Source organism: Sphaerodactylus townsendi, linkage group LG11, assembly GCF_021028975.2.
Source record: "Sphaerodactylus townsendi isolate TG3544 linkage group LG11, MPM_Stown_v2.3, whole genome shotgun sequence".
Lineage (NCBI taxonomy): Eukaryota > Metazoa > Chordata > Lepidosauria > Squamata > Sphaerodactylidae > Sphaerodactylus > Sphaerodactylus townsendi.
In genome coordinates, this window is record NC_059435.1 from 8,364,044 (window position 1) to 8,382,151 (window position 18,108).

Below are 18,108 nucleotides of genomic sequence, written 5' to 3' on the forward strand. Positions count from 1 at the left end.
CAGCCGCTCCGCCGAAAAAGGCGAGCACGGGATCACAACCAACCGAGTCGACCTCTGAGCGTCGCCGCCGCCTCGGACTGTGCTTATACTGTGGAGGTCCTGGCCACATGGCGGCCAATTGCCCGAAAAAAACAAAAAACACCTACCCCTGCTCCTCGCAAGTCGACGGCACGTACCCCGCGCAAGCCGGGTCCCCGGGGACCCCAAGGAGCTGCCCAAACTGCCTACGAGGACGATCCCGGGGAAGCCGATGACTTCGAATCGGAAGGAGTGAGTCTCTCGTCCGGCCCTATGGAAGAGATTCCTGCGCCAGATGCGGTGAGTGAAGGGGGAGCCCCTATAACTATTATGACTACCCTGACCAATATGTCCAAGAATACTCATATTTTAGCTCGTGCACTCGTAGACTCAGGTTGCTCCCACTGCCTTATGAGGCCGCAAGTGGCTGAGCAATTAGGACTTGAACGTATAGCCTTAGCCAAACCCATCCCCTTCACCCAAATGGACGGCAGCCCATTAGGCACCGATGGACCGGCCCGGTTCAAGACCCAACCTGTGCTCCTACATTGTGAGGAACACTGGGAGAGACGTAGCTTCATCCTGGCTCTAGTCGCCAAGCATCCCATAGTGTTGGGGATGCCATGGTTACTTTCCCACGAACCCACCATCTTCTGGGGGCAACGCATCGTCCGGTTCACCGATCCGCCTTGTGGGGGGCACATGCACGAAGGGGAACCCCCAGCGGAGCCTGAAGAACTCCCCGATAAGCTCCAACCAATAGCCCTCGCCGCCACCACAAACCCGGAGCTGGCCGGGGTTCCCAAACAGTACTGGGATTTAGCAAAAGTCTTTGAGGAACAGGAATGTGACCAACTTCCCCCCCATAGGGACACAGACTGTAAAATCCTTTTGGTACCGGGGGCGACACTTCCTAAGGGTAGAATATACCGGATGAGCCCAACCGAGGAGAGGGAGCTCCGTGCCTTTCTCGATAAAAACCTGGCTCGTGGTTTTATTCGCCGGGCCACCAAGAGCACCCATGCTGCCCCCGTTTTATTTGTGAAAAAGAAGGATGGAACCCTGCGTCTTTGCACAGATTACCGGGGGTTGAACGCTGTCTCGTTGTCAAACAAATACCCCTTGCCCCTAATCAAAGACCTCCTCGATGCTTTGGGGAAGGGACGTATCTTCACCAAGCTGGATTTGAGAGAAGCTTACTATCGAGTGCGTATTGCTGATGGATATGAACATTTTACAGCGTTTAATACTAAATTTGGTCAATATGAGTATTGCGTAATGCCCTTCGGGTTATCCGGAGCCCCGGGGGCTTTTATGTCACTCATTAATGACGTTCTTCAAGAGTTTCTATTCAAAGGGGTGGTGGTTTATTTAGACAACGTGCTTATTTACTCCCAAACGGTGGAAGAGCATGAACGTCTGGTCAGAACAGTGTTGCAACGTCTGCTCGAGAATTCTCTGTTTGCCAAACTGTCCAAATGTGTTTTCCATCAAACATCCATAGACTATTTGGGCTATCGGATCTCTCCAGAGGGTTTGGAAATGGACCCGGCTAAAGTAGCTGCTGTTGTTAATTGGCCGGTCCCCACCACCCGCAAGGAACTCCAGTCATTTTTAGGGTTTGCCAATTTCTATCGTGACTTCATTCCCCAGTTTGCCAAAGTTGCTCTCCCACTTACGGATTTGCTGCGAACCAGGGGGAAAGGACCTCAGGCGTCTAAGCCAGGGGCTTCCATCTCCTGGTCCCCAGCTTGCCAAGAATTATTTCATGCCCTAAAAACTGCTTTCACCACTGAACCCATTTTACATCACCCGGATCCCAATATGCCTTTCATCGTTCACGTCAACGCTTCGGACAAAGCTTTGGGAGCGGCTCTACTGCAGAAAAATAAAAACAATAAACTTGTGCCGTGTGCTTATTTATCGAAAAAACTGTCGGGTCCTGAACTTAATTGGACAGTTGGTGATAAAGAAACGGCTGCCATCAAGGAAGCCCTCACTACATGGCGACATTGGCTAGAAGGTGCCGCTCATCCCTTTCAAGTGTGGTCAGACCATAAGAATCTGGCAGCCTTGTCTACCCCCCTCAAAATGTCTGCCAAACAACTGAGATGGGCTGATTTCTTCTCCAGGTTTGACTTTACAGTCCATTTCTTCCCCGGTAACAGTAACAAACTGGCTGATGCCTTGTCCCGCCTACCCAAAGGGGCGGATACCTCTTTACGCGCCATACCTCGCACTGTCTTGACACCCTCTCAATTGGGCTTGGCGGTAACCCGATCCCAGACAGCTGCGTCCCCAGCGCCCCCCCCCCCAACGAAGGTACCAGACGTTGTCTCTCCGTTCCTACGTCACTTGGAGGAGGCCGGCCATTAAGAGGTACCGAAGGAGGAGTCTGATCCCCTCCTATAACTGCAAGGGGGGGTCTGGAAAAGAGGTGAATGCTGGTACGTCCCACCGGCCCTACGTAAGCAGGTTCTCATGGCAGCCACGATGCTCGCCAAGCAGGACATTTCGGATTTTTAAAAACACTTCACTTACTCCGGAGGCAATTTTGGTGGCGCACCATGCGCAAGGACATTGAAGCGTACATAAAGGGGTGTCCAACGTGTGCGGAGGCTAAAGCCATCCCTGGTAAACCCCACGGACTGCTACACCCCATCCCCCCGGCCGCCAGACCCTGGCAGGTAATCTCTATGGATTTCATCACGGATCTCCCCGACAGCCACGGGAATACAGTTTTATGGGTGGTGGTGGACCTTTTTTCCAAGCAGGCGCACTTTATTCCGTGTTCCACCATCCCCTCAGCACCCAAATTGGCCAAATTGTTTATCCAACATGTCTACCGTTTGCACTTGTCACCGGAGAGAGTGATCTCCGACCGGGGCCCACAATTCATCTCGAAGTTTTGGAAAGCGTTCCTGGAACTGTTGGGAACCGTCCCGGCGGTTGCTGCTCCGTACCACGTGCAAAGTGACGGCCAGACCGAACGGACCAACAAAACGCTAGAGCAGTACCTCCGTTGCTACACCAACTATCACCAAGATAACTGGGTGGACCTACTTCCCTTTGCTGAGTATGCTTATAACAACGCGATTCATAGCAGCACCAACAAAACACCGTTCGAAGAGGTGTCAGGTCGGTCGTTTCCCCTGTTACCCCAGCTCCCCGATGAGACTCTCCAGCCCCCGGAATTTAATGATTGGATTCGTTCCCTAGCCGATGGATGGAAAGACATCTCTTCCTCCCTTCTTCAGGCGCAGGAAGCGCAGAAAAACCAAGCGGACAAACGTAGAATAGATTTTCCCCTACAAGTGGGGGATTGGGTCTACTTGTCCACCAAAAACCTTAGAGATGTGCACAAATATTCCAAGCTAGGCAAAAAGTTCATAGGGCAGTTTCGGATCACCCAAGTGATCAATGATGTAACTGCTCGTTTAGAATTGCCTAATTCACTGAGTTACATTCACCCTGTATTCCATTCCTGCTTACTCAAGCGGGCTCCTGATTCAGATGCCTGGCACGACCCAATGGAGGCTCCCCCGCCGGAGATCGTTGATGGCCACAAACATTATGAAATTGATGCTATTCTGGACTCCCGCTACCTTCGCAAACGCTTGCAATATTTGGTGTCTTGGGTGGGATATCCGTCTGGCCATAATCAATGGGTGTATGTCGAAAACATTGATGCCCCCCCTTTGATTTCTGCTTTCTATAAAGCGTTCCCTCACAAGCCGGTTGGGGAGGGAGCTTTCGTAGGGGAGGCAGAGTGTAAGGTTGGTGGTTAGTGTGTGTGTTTCTGCTCCGCCAACCTGACCTTGGCACATTCTTTGCTCTGGGCTCTGCGCCCAGGTTGCTTAGCCTTGCTATGCTTATCGTGTGTGATTGCAGCTTGAGTCTTTGAAAACCTGCTTCTACTCTGTTGTGGGAACTGTGCTTGGGAGTTTCGGGGGAGTTCGGAGAGGGGGGCCATCGTGTCCATAAAAGCGACATGTTGGCTCTGTGAAGTCAGAATCCGCATTCTGTGTGTGTGACCGTTGAAGTTTATGGAATAAATGAACTGAACTCAGTTGCTTTGTTTCAAGTTCTTTGAGGTTCCTTACATTTTACGCCTTACGCAAAACTAAGCGACTGTCAGCCATGGAACTCCACAGGAAGGGGGAGGCTGAGCCACCCTCAAAATAAGTAGGATGAAGAAAAAGAAGTCTTCAGAGAAGGATTTTGTGGCTCTGCAGAGGAGCATCATCTTAGCTAAGCTCTTAATGAGGGTTCAGGGGTTGGCTTAGGGAAGAAAGCTTATTTTTCCGTGACCAATAAGCATCCTGTTAAGGGCCCCCATTGTTCCTAACTGGTGTGTTCTGGATCTGTGGAAACACCCTGAGAGGTGGGTGGGGCTGAGAGAGTTCCAAAAAGCTGTGACTCGCCCAAGGTCACCCAGCGGGCGTGTGTTGGAATTCTCCAGTTACTCCTCCACAGCTCAGGCAGCAGAGCGGGGAATCAAACCTCCACTACGCCACTGAGAGTGTTATGGAAGCCGCGGAAAGCCAGAAGGACAAATAAATGGGTTCTAGATGTAATCATGCCTGAACTGACCCTGGAAGTTAAAATGACTAAACTGAAGCTATAATGCTAATGTCATACGAGAAGATAAGAATCACTAAAAAAGACAATAACGTCAGGAAAGGTTGAGGGGCAGCATTAAAAGAAGACTCAACATCAGATGGGTTGATTCTATAAAGGAAGCCTCAGCCCTCAGTTTGCAAGACCTGAGATAGATTGTTAACAATAGGATGCTCTGGAGGTAATTAATTCATAGGGTCACCATAAGTCGGAAGCGACCTGACAGCAACACACACACACACACACACACACACACACACACACACACACACACACACACACACACACACACACACACACACACACACACACACACACACACACAGATGTACAATTTCCAAAAAATTTGAAGCTACAGGGAAAATTTCTTCCCACTTTTTTTTAAATGAGATTTTGGAGGAAATTAAAGTAAATACTTTGGAAGAGTTTGGATTTATCTCCCCCCTTTCTCTCCTGTAGGAGACTCAAAGGGGCTTTCAATCTCCTTGCCCTTCCCCCCTCACAACAAACACCCTGTGAGGTGGGTGGGGCTGAGAGAGCTCCGAAAAGCTGTGACTAGCCCAAGGTCACCCAGCTGGCGTGTGTGGGAGTACACAGGCTAATCTGAATTCCCCAGATAAGCCTCCACAGCTCAGGCGGCAGAGCGGGGAATCAAACCCGGTTCCTCCAGATCAGAGTGCACCTGCTCTTAGCCACTGCTCTTAGCCACTACGCCACTGCTGCTCCACTGCTTCCTTTGGTGCTATTTCTGCCCCATCTCCTTCTCTCTCCCCCAACCCCACTCCGCAAGATAGGGCAATAAAGTTGTTTTTACTCTGTCTGAGAATGAATGGGGGGGGTGTCTTCCTCCCTATTTTCCCCCTTTCACCCCCAGGCCTTCGTGTCTCTGCAGGTGCACATCTCTGTGGGCAAGGAAGATGTGAACTACCCTGTTCCCCCGAAAATAAGCTCTACCCCGAAAATAAGCCCTAGCATGATTTTTCGGGATTTTTGGAGGATGCTTGAAATATCTACTCCAATATCATTTGGATGATGCTTGAAATATCTACTCCAAAAATAAGCATAGTTACAGACTCCCCGGCGCAGCTGATCTGGTCGCATGGGGGGGGGGGGGTGCAAAAAAAAATAAGACATCAGCTGAAAAGAAGCCCCAATGCATCTTTTGAAGCAAAAATTAATATAAGACCATGTCTTATTTTCAGGGAAACAGGGTAGCTATCACAAGCACAGTTGACAGGAGCTCATGATAACTTCGGCACTTTGCCCCAAGACAATCAGGACGTCGATGGCCAGACTGCATTGACAACCACCACGTTTCAGCATTACATTTAGTAATATGAACACAGACTCCAGGGGCTGCAGAACGTCTCACATTTATAGGACAGAGTCTCCTGAACCAGCCAAACTGCTCAAAATCTTCACAAATTACTCAGAGATTACAAAATGCCATCCAGCGAAGATCGGGTTAGCACGCAGATGGCAAGCTGACACAAGCGGTGTGTGAATTTTGCGACCATCCCCCACAAAACAATGAAAAATAAAAATGCAAGGACATGAAGCGCTGTTTGAACTCATTCACAAAATCAAACACAGAACCTTTTAAATAGTTTCATTAAACTCTGACACTTGATACAAGTACAGCCAACACAATCGGAGATGCTACTATATTGTTTAAAAGCTGGAAATAAAAAATGCAAACAGACAATATTATGACTGTTTTATTTATCAACAACATTTGTTGGAGTTCATCAAGTTTAAAATATTGTCAAGCACTCGCTTGCTCACTTCCAAATCAATAGATTTTTTTTTTTACAGGGGCGTAGTTGAAACAGGCAGAAATTACACACTGAATAACGCCAGCAAATGGATGGAGATTTTCGGGGTGGAGTGGGGGACTGAACCTTGAGCTCCATACTGGCTGCAATCTAGCAAGACCCTCTACATGTGTACACAAGATTACTTATGCACCGCTGAACATCTTGCACCCCCTCCACATAGGGATCTACTATCACCACCACCGCAGCACAAGATGTCAAAATTGTGGTCACTGGTGTCAGATTAGCTCAGTTTCAAAGTGGGGACCCCCTCATTGGTGTGCATGTGGAACACCACCCAAGGATGTACAATGGAGCACAGAGGTACTTTCCTATGTCCCAACATGGCAGGAGTCATTAGCAGAGGCAAATCTGGGGGGGGGGGCTCTTTCCCCAGGTGCCACTAACCTGGGTTATATGGGGGGGGCCTATTTGGCCACCCCCTCCCCGGCCAGGAATGCTACTGCTATTGCCCGCAATGATGGTGATAGAACTGGTGGGGTGGAGGAAAGTAAACTGAATTTTAAAGGCACAGTGTGCCTCGGCCAGCAAAACACTGAGGACAGAAACAAGGCCAGAGAGGGTGTGCTCCTTCCCTTGCTGGCCTCGGTGTGGTACCGCTCACATGAAGGAAAGTTAACTGATTTTTAAAGGAACGGTGCCAACATGGCTACCCTCTCAAATTTTATTTTATCAGCCACCAACTCCAACTGCAAATGGAATAGAGAGTATATAATCACACAGTCTGCCAATGATAAATGCAGTTAAGAACATAAGAACAAGCCAGCTGGATCAGACCAGAGTCCATCTAGTCCAGTGGTGGTGAACCTTTGGCACTCCAGATGTTATGGACTACAATTCCCATCAGCCCCTGCCAGCATGGCCAATTGGTCATGCTGGAAGGGGCTGATGGGAACTGTAGTCCATAACATCTGGAGTGCCAAAGGTTTGCCACCACGGATCTAGTCTCTCTGCTACTCGCAGTGGCCCACCAGGTGCCTTTGGAAGCTCACATGCAGGAAGTGAAAGCAATGGCCTTCTGCTGCTGCTGCTGCTCCTGAGCACCTGGTCTGCTAAGGCATTTGCAATCTCAGATCAAGGAGGATCGATTGGTAGCCATAGATCGACTTCTCCTCCATAAATCTGTCCAAGCCCCTTTTAAAGCTATCCACCACCTCCTGTGGCAGCATATTCCAAACACCAATCACACGTTGCGTGAAGAAGTGTTTCCTTTTATTCGTCCTCATTCTTCCCCCCAGCATTTTCAATGTATGCCCCCTGGTTCTAGTATTGTGAGAAAGAGAGAACAATTTCTCTCTGTCCACATTTTCTACCCCATGCATAATTTTATAGACTTCAATCATATCCCCCCTCAGACGTCTCCTCTCCGAACTAAGAGTCCCAAACGCTGCAGCCTCTCCTCATAAGGAAGGTGCTCCAATCCCTCAATCATCCTCGTTGCCCTTCTCTGCACTTTTTCTATCTCTTCGATATCCTTTTTGAGATGTGGCGACCAGAACTGAACACAGTACTCCAAGTGCGGTCGCTTTATATAAGGGCATTTCAATCTTTGCAGTTCAGATCCCCTTCATTAAATCTATGATAGCTGTTTGAAGAAAAGATCATTTTCATTTCTTAATGAATTAAAATCCAATCAAAATCTTAATGAATTAAAGTCCTATAATATTAGCAAAAAACCCCAAAGCATATCTTGTATCTTCAGTCAGTGCCCTGACTGATGTAGGGCACCACCAAATCAGCGAAATCTTTGCAGACCTAATTCTTACATTACCTTTCCGTTTAAAACAACACCACCACCACTATCAAATAGAACAGTGCCCCTCCTTCCAAAAATATTGGAGTTCTTAAACGCATCAGGGTTCCACACATTCCCCAACAAAACATCTTTATCGTGGCTGCGAGGGCAGGCAACGTGACATTTTGCCATTAAGCATCAAACATTGTGCAGGACATCAATAATTCTTTTTAATTTTCCGGGCCTCAAAGACGGGCAGAAGCTGCTGGGACCCTCAGTGCGCAACCCCCCGCATCAAAGCGCAAGTCACTCTGCCAGGCTGACCACTCTGAATGCTGGTTGGAGGAGGGAGAAACCAACCCCCTTCAGCTCCCTGCAGAGTTTGTGACAATTTTGCGTGGAAGGATGTAATTTGCATTGCAAACTAGGCCTCTCCTCGAATTAACGCTGCTTAAAAGTCAATTATAAACCACACACGCAGAATAAAGGGCCTCCAGATTAAAAGAACACTTTAGGGAGAAAGATTTGAGGGGGCCAAGAGATTCCTTGGTTCGGAGTCTTGGGAGCGAGGGACAGACCGCCGGGCGCACAAGGGACACAAGCTGCATTTCACCCATTCATTCGACAGCTCATCGAATGGCCCGCTCTGCTGCATCAGATGGCTGCATCAAGCAAACTTTGTTCTGCCCTAACCAGACATCACTGAATCATTTCTGGGGTTTGATTAGAACTGCGTCAATGAATTGTTCCCCACAATGTCGAAAAGGTAAATGGTTTGTATGGAGACGTTCACTTACATGGAAGAAAGTACGAACACATCTAGGAACACTACTGGCACAATGCTGAAGTGTGGTTTATTCTCAGCGGAACTGCAAATTGCAGGCTGCGTCCTTGGTGCCACAGGGCACGCCAGTGAAGCGAGTTAGCCCCGACCTGTACTCCCTCTTCTGCACAGCCCTGGACCAGGTTTCCTTGGTCATGCTGGAATGCATCATTCTCTAAATCCAGAGCACCGATTTTTATGAGGACTACGGGAGTCTTGAAGACTACTATCAAGAAGGCATTTCAAACCAAAAGCGATCTGTTTTCATGGGAACACTCTGCTCAGCTGAGCCATTAGGAAACAGGAAGGCAGTGATCCAGAAAACCTGGAGACGGATGACAAGTCATCTAAGCTTAGTGGCTGCCGACTTCTGCACAGTTACACTGTCCACCGCTTAAAAGAGCAAAGAAATGGCCATGCAGTGGCTTCAGAAAGTTTCTTTTAAGAGGAAACTGCTAAATGAGGTCAGACATTTAAGAATTGAGGGGTACCTTCACTTTACTAAGTGAACTGTTCACCTACAGGAGCAGCAGTGGGTAGAGGTTAAGAGCAGGTGTACTCTAATCTAGAGGAACTGGGTTTGATTCCCCGCTCTGCCATTTGAGCTGTGGGGGTTTATCTGGGGAATTCAGATTAGCTTGTGCACTCCAACACACGCCGGCTGGGTGACCTTGGGCTAGTCACAGTTCTTCTGAGCTCTCTCAGTCCCACGCACCTCACAGGGTGTTTGTTGTGAGGGGGGAAGGGAAAGGAGTTTGTAAGCCCCTCTGAGTCTACTTACAGGAGAGAAAGGGGGATATAAATCCAATTCTCCTCCCCTTCCTTAGTCCTTTCCTTCTCTACTTCTGACAACACAAGGTAATGTAAGGAAGCGTTCATTAAGGTGCAAGCAACATTTTCTTAATTATATCGAGGGCGTGTTTTAGATCAGGGGGCCTATCTATGAAAAGTTACCCCTGTCACAGAGTCTGCTGTTGCACGAAAGAAAACAGTGGGACATTCCCAGAACAGTCTAGACTTGGAATCATTCCTAGCATGAATCCAGGACTATGTCAAGAGTGAGGTCAGGAGACAGAAAACAGAACACAGATCACAAGCTTAAGACAGCACGGGAGACTAGCGAGCAGCAACCACGCAGCAAAGTCAGTGGTACGGGCATGTAGGAGAGATGCTGCAACCACACGACAGCTCTTCCCTCAGCCTCTTTGAAGCCAGATGTTCACCTGCCAGCTGGGGATGCTGTGCACCTGGCTCCTGCATCAGACCGGCTCCTGCAAGCACTCTCCTGGGGCCTGGCTGGTGCTGAGCAGCCGAACGAGCGCTGTGCCTTCTCTCATGGAAGTTGCTGTGCTTGCAGGGTGCAGGAGAAGTAGGGAAAGGGCATGCCAGTTTGGGGTCCCTTGGGGTCCTTCTCTACAGAGAGAAATGTTTCTCTCTTTCTCACAATACTAGAACCAGGGGGCATACATTGAAAATGCTGGGGGGAAGAATTAGGACTAATAAAAGGAAACACTTCTTCACGCAATGTGTGATTGGTGTTTGGAATATGCTGCCACAGGAGGTGGTGATGGCCACTAACCTGGATAGCTTTAAAAGGGGCTTGGACAGATTTATGGAGGAGAAGTCGATCTATGGCTACCAATCTTGATCCTCCTTGATCTGAGATTGCAAATGCCTTAACAGACCAGGTGCTCAGGAGCAGCAGGAGCAGCAGAAGGCCATTGCTTTCACATCCTGCATGTGAGCTCCCAAAGGCACCTGGTGGGCCACTGCGAGTAGCAGAGTGCTGGACTAGATGGACTCTGGTCTGATCCAGCTGGCTTGTTCTTATGTTCTTATGTTCTTGCAACAGGTCTGGAGCTGGGGGGCTGAGGGGCTTCTGGGCTTGTGTCTGGCTGAGGCTGTGAGTCTGGTCCTGCATAAACTGTCTCATCTTCCTCTGGTGCCTCTGCTGAAAGGCTGTGATGCCGGCGTCCAATTCCTCATCTGAGGGGTCCTCGGAGTCCCCGGGCACTGCTAAGCCCAGCCGGGCCATGACAGACTAAGAAAACCACCAGCTGTTCCTGATAAACCTTATGTGTATTTCTACAGAAGGCCAGATCTACTCATAGCCTCAACGAAGCACTCCAGTGTCCTTCCACACTTTTCTCAACTGAGCGTCTGTTCTCAATATGCTAATCATTCTGCCATCTGTCTGCCCTGAATGTGATGGAGTGATCCGTTTAATCCAATGCACGGAGGGAGCGGAACAACCCAACCACAATGGAGAAATAAATCATTCAGAGACATAGTAGGAAGTTTCCTCAGGGAGCGGGGGATTTGGGGTTACGGATACCTGTGGCTGACGGCACATGAAACACACTAACCTTTCTTTTACAGCAGCTACTGGTCTATACTGAAGCAATTTTGATACCTGACCCTGGATGCAGGTGTAGGACAGGGAGGGGAGAGCAGAGTTCTCTCCTCTACTCCCTCTACCAGCAGTGGCGTAGGAGGTTAAGAGCTCGTGTATCTAATCTGGAGGAACCGGGTTTGATTCCCAGCTCTGCCGCCTGAGCTGTGGAGGCTTATCTGGGGAATTCAGATTAGCCTGTACACTCCCACACACGCCAGCTGGGTGACCTTGGGCTAGTCACAGCTTCTCGGAGCTCTCTCAGCCCCACCCACCTCACAGGGTGTTTGTTGTGAGGGGGGAAGGGAAAGGAGATTGTAAGCCCCTTTGAGTCTCCTGCAGGAGAGAAAGGGGGGATATCAATCCAAACTCTTCTTCTTCTTCTTTAGATTGAGAAAGATACTGTCATGATCAGCCCATGTCTGGTTTGATCTTGCCATGTCTCTCCCGTCTTTCTCTTCTCATTCCCCCTCCCTTTTCGTGACTGGGGTGAGGTGTATTTTCTCACTCTTTGTCCTTTGACTTCCCGAGCACTGCCTTATCATCTCATGAGGCACCTGCTGTTGTAGTTCTGTCAGTGGTGTGGAATGCAGGTTGTTTTGACCCTGGGGTAGGCCGCCTTGTCTCCGAGTCTTGTTTCTGGACTGCGGGACTGGTGAGGGGCCATTCCCCCTTTGGGAATGGGCAGAGAAGAAGAAGAGTTTGGAGTTATATCCCACCTTTCTCTCCTGTAAGGAGACTTAAGGTGGCTTACCAGCTCCTTTCCCTTCCTCTTCCCACAACAGACACCTTGTGTGGTAGGCGGGGCTGAGAGAGTTCTGAGAGAACCGTGACTAGCCCAAGGTCACCCAGCAGGAATGTAGGAGTGTGGAAACACATCTGGTTCACCAGATAAGCCTCTGCCACTCAGGTGGCGGAGTGTAGAATCAAACCCGGTTCTCCAGATTAGAATCCACCTGCTCTTAACCACTACACCACGCTGGGTAGTCAGGGATGGTCATGTGACGTGGGGCTTGACCTGGGGTATAATGGATGGCATTTGTAGCTTCTGCTCTAATTCTGGCAACAGATGTCTAAATGCTTATTCCTGATGCTGTGTCATAATTAATTAATTAATTAATTAATTAATTAATTAATTAATTCATTCATTCAATTAGATTTATAGGCCGCCTCATCCCCGAAGGGCTCGAGGCGGCTCACAACATGGCTGTTTCCAAACAGCAAATTAATACAGCATAAAAACTTAACCCATTAAAACTTAACAGCAGTCAATAACAATAAACAGATTAAAACAGCAAGATTGTGTAAAGCATATACACACACACAGGCGCCCGATCTAAAGGCCAAAAAAGAAGAAAGAAGAAAGGGGAGAAGGTAGGCAGGGCCCAAGATGGAATTAGGGCCCAACCAAGGTGGTCCAGACAGGCAGCTTTGATTTCAATGGGGGGCGGTGGTACCACGGCCAGCCCCTCCAAAAGCCCGGTGGAATAGCTCTGTCTTACAGGCCCTGCGGAACTCACAAAGATAATAAAGATATCATCTGAACACAGTCTTTTACTGAACAGTCCGTGGATATGACAGATACACAGAGATCAGCTCCCCCCTGCAACTTATCTCCCTCCATATTTTCCTATGTACAAGGGGATGAAATGCCAATCTTGGAACAAGCAACATAAACTCACAGCCAGCCTCCAAGGACCAACACAAAAACAAAAAACAAAAGTATAACTGAAGAGCTATCCCCCCGGAGCAGCAGTGGCGTAGTGGCTAAGAGCAGTGGCTAAGAGCAGGTGCACTCTGATCTTGAGGAACCAGGTTTGATTCCCAGCTCTGCCACTTGAGTTGTGGAGACTTATCTGAGGAATTCAGATTAGCCTGTGCACTCCCACACACGCCAGCTGGGTGACCTTGGGCTAGTCACAGCTTTTCGGAGCTCTCTCAGCCCCACCCACCTCACAGGGTGTTTGTTGTGAGGGGGGAATGGCAAGGAGATTGTAAGCCCCTTTGAGTCTCCTTTGTAAGCCCCTTTGAGTCTCCTACAGGAAAGAAAGGGGGGATATAAATCCAAACTCGTCTTCTTCTTTATATCAGCTTTATAACTGCATTGGCAATGTATAAGAAGTGAATTTTACCTGCCTTAGACAGCCACGCTGATACTGCAAAAGCTGGCACTTGGCTCCAAAATTTACTTCGACATTAGAATAAGCTCAATCAAGTACTTAAAAACAGCAGCAGAACTAGAGCATTACTCACAGTGCTGATCACAATCTACTCTGGCAAACACCACTTGATTCTTATCTGGGAATTCTTCCTTAATGATGTTGGAAGCTTCCTCAAAGATAGGATGCAGCATCTGACTAAAGCGACACCTGTTGGAGGAGAAGACACGTTGTAAGATTGAAATTATTCAAATAAATGTTGGAATAAGGGCGGGGGGGGGGGGGGCCTGGAGAGAGAACGGAAAAACTGTCCACAAACTAGTCTGAACTGAAAGAAAATACATCTGGGAGTTCCGCAATATCTGAAATGGATGAATTGCAAATGTCACATAATTCTAGTTCATTTAGCTTAGCTTTAAAAAGGGCTTGGACAGATTTATGGAGGAGAAGTCAATCTATGGCTACCAATCTTGATCCTCCTTGATCTGAGATTGCAGATGCCTTAGCAGACCAGGTGCTTGGGAGCAACAGCAGCAGAAGGCCGTTGCTTTCACATCCTGCACGTGAGCTCCCAAAGGCACCTGGTGGGCCACTGCGAGTAGCAGAGTGCTGGACTAGATGGACTCTGGTCTGATCCAGCAGGCTAGTTCTTATGTTCTTATTTATTTAATTCTAAATCTGCCTGAATCTTGTCCTAAATAGTCAAAAGTTTAGACGAGGACCAAACAGTTCTAGTTCTACTTTAGTAAAAGTGTACGATAAATGTAGAAAACACTTACCAATCAGCATAAAAATTCACTAAAGCAACATCTGCATTATCTAAAGAGAAAAAAAAACAAGAAATGTTTGTTTCAAAATGGCTAAGACAGCAAACAGCCAAAACCTAAGCCTACTGGAAGGTCAGTGGCTAAAGAGAACGTATCTTAATGTTACAATTACCAGAACGGTGGAAGAAAAAAAGGACATTTCTGAGTTCAGCCTGAGTTTCAGAGATGAATAGGGAAAAATGTTAGCCTAGGAATGCAGGCCCTTACTAACAGCATATCAAGACTATCAAAACGATTTCCCCTTTCGTACAAGAGGGCCGCCATCCAACTGGTTTTACTGGATTGCAAAGATCTAGCCTGAGCTTCCGTCTGCCTTGACTGAGCTGTTTCTTTTCGTTTCCGGATGTTGCATCACCCAGGGACAAACGAACACCGTTTGTTGTCATGCTTGAATTTCCCCACTTTGCTGTACCTGTGCAGCATGACTGGAAACTTTTACATCGATGAAGAAATTCTGACATGGTAATTTCCAGACGCAGGTGCCCAGGCGACGCATGGCACGGAGCAGTCACCCAATCAGAGGTGTATCCGTCGCCTTCTTTAAACCGGCACTGGGTGGCCTGACAGACTTCCAGATTTGTTTGAAATTCCTTTGAACAGGTAATTCACAGGGCATTGCTCTCTCATGTTGGAATGCTTTGACGGTGGCATTTGAATCTTGCTGAACTGAGCTACTTCAGGTACATTTTTTAAAAACTAAGGTCGGTTGTATACTCTCCACATAACTCATATAGAGGAAGTTCCCTCAGTTGACTTCAATAGCCCATTTCTTCCAAAAATAAAAGCAAAAGCCTTCAGCCGTTTCTTCCTGAATCACAGAAACATTGCAGCAGAATGCAGCTAATATTAAACTGTGACAATAGTTAAAGGACTGAGAATGAATAATTATTAAAAAACAATTTAAATGTTTTTTCAAGGTGGCTAAACAGTCTCTGAACGCTGTCAGCAGACACTCCCTCAAAATGAACATTAAATCATTTGTGGAAGCCAAGCTCACTTCCAATCAATAAAATATGGATGCTCGGGCACTTACTTAAAGTATCATCTATACTTCCACTGTCAAGACTTGTTATTTCGCTTCTTGCGGGATTGAAGAGCCAGGACACCTGCAACAGATGTTTTAAAACCTGTTCAATACAAGTCAATAAGCTTAGACATAGCCTCACGGACACATAATCTTCTTTGCCGCATTCCTACAGGACCAAAACCACACGGACCTCTAGTGGCACCTTCCAGACGAACTATTTTATTTCAGCATCATTTATTGCAGCAACAAACTAGCTGGGCTGGAACAAAAACTCGTCAGCTTTGAAGACACCTCTGAACTCCTGTCAGTCATGCTGCAACACAATAACGTGGCCGGTCCTCTGGAGTTGCTAGCGAGCCAAGAAGCTAAACGGGGTCGGTCCTGGTTAGTACTTGGGTGGGAGATCACCAAGGACTACCAGGGTTGCTATGCAGAGGAAGGCAATGACTGACCACCTCTGAACGTCTCTTGCCTTGAGAACCCTACGGGGTTGCCATAAATCAGCTGCGACCTGACAGAACTTTATACACACACACACACAACACATCCATGGAGCCCAATCCAAAAGCTTCCATTATGCATTATCAGGCAAAGAGGATGCAATTACTAGGATGCTGTGTGGTTTCCGGGCTGTATGACCGTGTTCTAGCAGCATTCTCTCCTGACTTTTCGCCTGCATCTGTGACGGGCATCTTCAGAGGATCTGAAGATGCAAAGCCACAGATGCAGGCGAAACGTCAGGAGAGAATGCTGCTAGAACACGGTCATACAGCCCGGAAACCACACAGCACCCCAGTGATTCCGGCCGTGAAAGCCTTCAACGATTACTAGGATGCTCTGGCGGGGGTGGGGGGGGGGGAACACCTGCCACATTTGGTTGCCCTGCTATTTTGCAGTCCATTTATCCATTTCGATGCTTTATATATAATACTGAGTTTTATCCAGAGGATATAAATAATCAGTTCGTCCACAGTCTTTTTTTCTGGAAGGCACCAGCCGCTTATCCTTGCTAATCCTTTCATTTAGCTCCTTCTCCAGAGGCGAATCTCGCCATGCTCTACGAGAAAATTCATTTTTACCCAGTCTAATCCAACCTGAAGGGCCAAGTTCCACACGATGTTTTTCTCGGACTGATTTAATCTTCATGTACAAAATATAAACACAGCAAGTCCTTGCGATGCCTCGCTGGCCCTGCTTCGAAAGCTACTAGCCTCCAACCCCTTGAACACATGGCAAAACACAAGAACCTCTTTCCACCATGCTTATATACCAGTGATGGCGAACCTTTTTGAGACCGAGTGCCCAAACTGCAACCCAAAACCCACTTATTTATTGCAAAGTGCCAACATGGCAATTTAACCTGAATACTGAGGTTTTAGTATAGAAAAAACGGTTGGCTCCAAAGTGCGCATTACTCGGGAGTAAGCTTGGTGGTAGTCGGTGACTTTGCTTTGAAGCAACTGTGCAACACTTCTAACGGGTGAATCACGACCCTAGGAGGGTTTACTCAGAAGCAAACCCCATTGCCAGCAACCGAGCTTATTCCCAGGTGGCTGATCGTGCTTCAGTTCTTCACATGAAAATCAGTAGGGTTTAACAGCACTTAACAGAGTTACCTACACTGCTTCCCCAAAACTAGGTCTTAGGTTTAATGCTAATAATCTCCCTGAAATCATTACACTATTATCATATGACGAACTCTGTGCACGCGTGCCCACAGAGAGGGCTCTGAGTGCCACCTCTGGCACCCGTGCCATAGGTTCGCCATCACTGTTATATACGGATCGACAGAATACTTGGCGCAGGAAAAGTGTCTTGAGAGTGCCAGTCCAAACGCTTCGTGGCTATTCTGCGATTAATAACAAGCCCATACCACGGGGAAACCTGTAGGTTCCTTTCCTAGTTATGGAAACAAGATGATGCTACAAAGGCAAGCTACAGATGAAACATGCAGCAGGGAATTAGGACTTTTTCACTGACTGTGGAGCGGTCCAATTTACCTGCTCTGAATGTTGATATTATGCTGCCAGTTTAATTTGTTGCACGTTTAACACCAACCATAAAGTTGACTTTAGTTCGCCGTAAACAGACCACAAAACCACTACTATTATTTTGGAATCAAATATAAGAGCCAATTCCTGAGTCTTGCAATTGTCTGTCTTATTATTAAGGTAGAGGTAGTCCCTAGTGCAAGCACCGGGGCATTACTGACTCATGGGATGACATCACAGCATGACATTTACCAGGCAGACAATGTTAATGGGGTGGTTTGTCACTGCCTTCGTGAGCAGACCTTTGGTTGCAGTGCTGCCGCTTAGCAGTGTGGGCTACGGGGCTCCGTTTTATTTTCGGAATATAAAATCCAGAGCTGGCCTTTGCGGTAGGCATTTGCGTGTGTGTGTGTGCAATGTATAGATAGATAAAGCCAGCGTGGTGTAGTGCAGGGGTGTCCAACTCTGGCCCTTTTCATGGACTACAATTCATGGACTACAATTCCCATCAGCCCCTGCTGGACACCCCTGATGTAAGGTAAAGTCGCAGTGTGATGTTACTTCTAGGGAAGAGGCCAGTCTTGGCTGTGGAGAATAAGGTGGACTACAGCTCTCACTTCATGCCACTGTTGTTGTTTTTTTTAGAGGACAAGGCTTATGCCCAGTGCTGCTCAGGTTCAG

The 18,108-nt window shown here is 47.8% G+C and overlaps 1 protein-coding gene across 1 annotated transcript in view; it reads right to left on the bottom strand.

The window, feature by feature from the left end:
* Positions 1 to 18,108, bottom strand: part of ERP44 (endoplasmic reticulum protein 44) — a 42,003-nt gene that overhangs the window by 8,861 nt on the left and 15,034 nt on the right. Inside the window, exons 2-4 of the mRNA XM_048510424.1 lie at positions 15,443 to 15,515; positions 14,362 to 14,401; positions 13,677 to 13,792 (exon numbers count right to left, since the gene is read on the bottom strand). Of these exons, the coding sequence (XP_048366381.1) occupies positions 13,677 to 13,792; positions 14,362 to 14,401; positions 15,443 to 15,515 (229 nt within the window). The remainder of the gene's footprint in view (positions 1 to 13,676; positions 13,793 to 14,361; positions 14,402 to 15,442; positions 15,516 to 18,108) is intronic.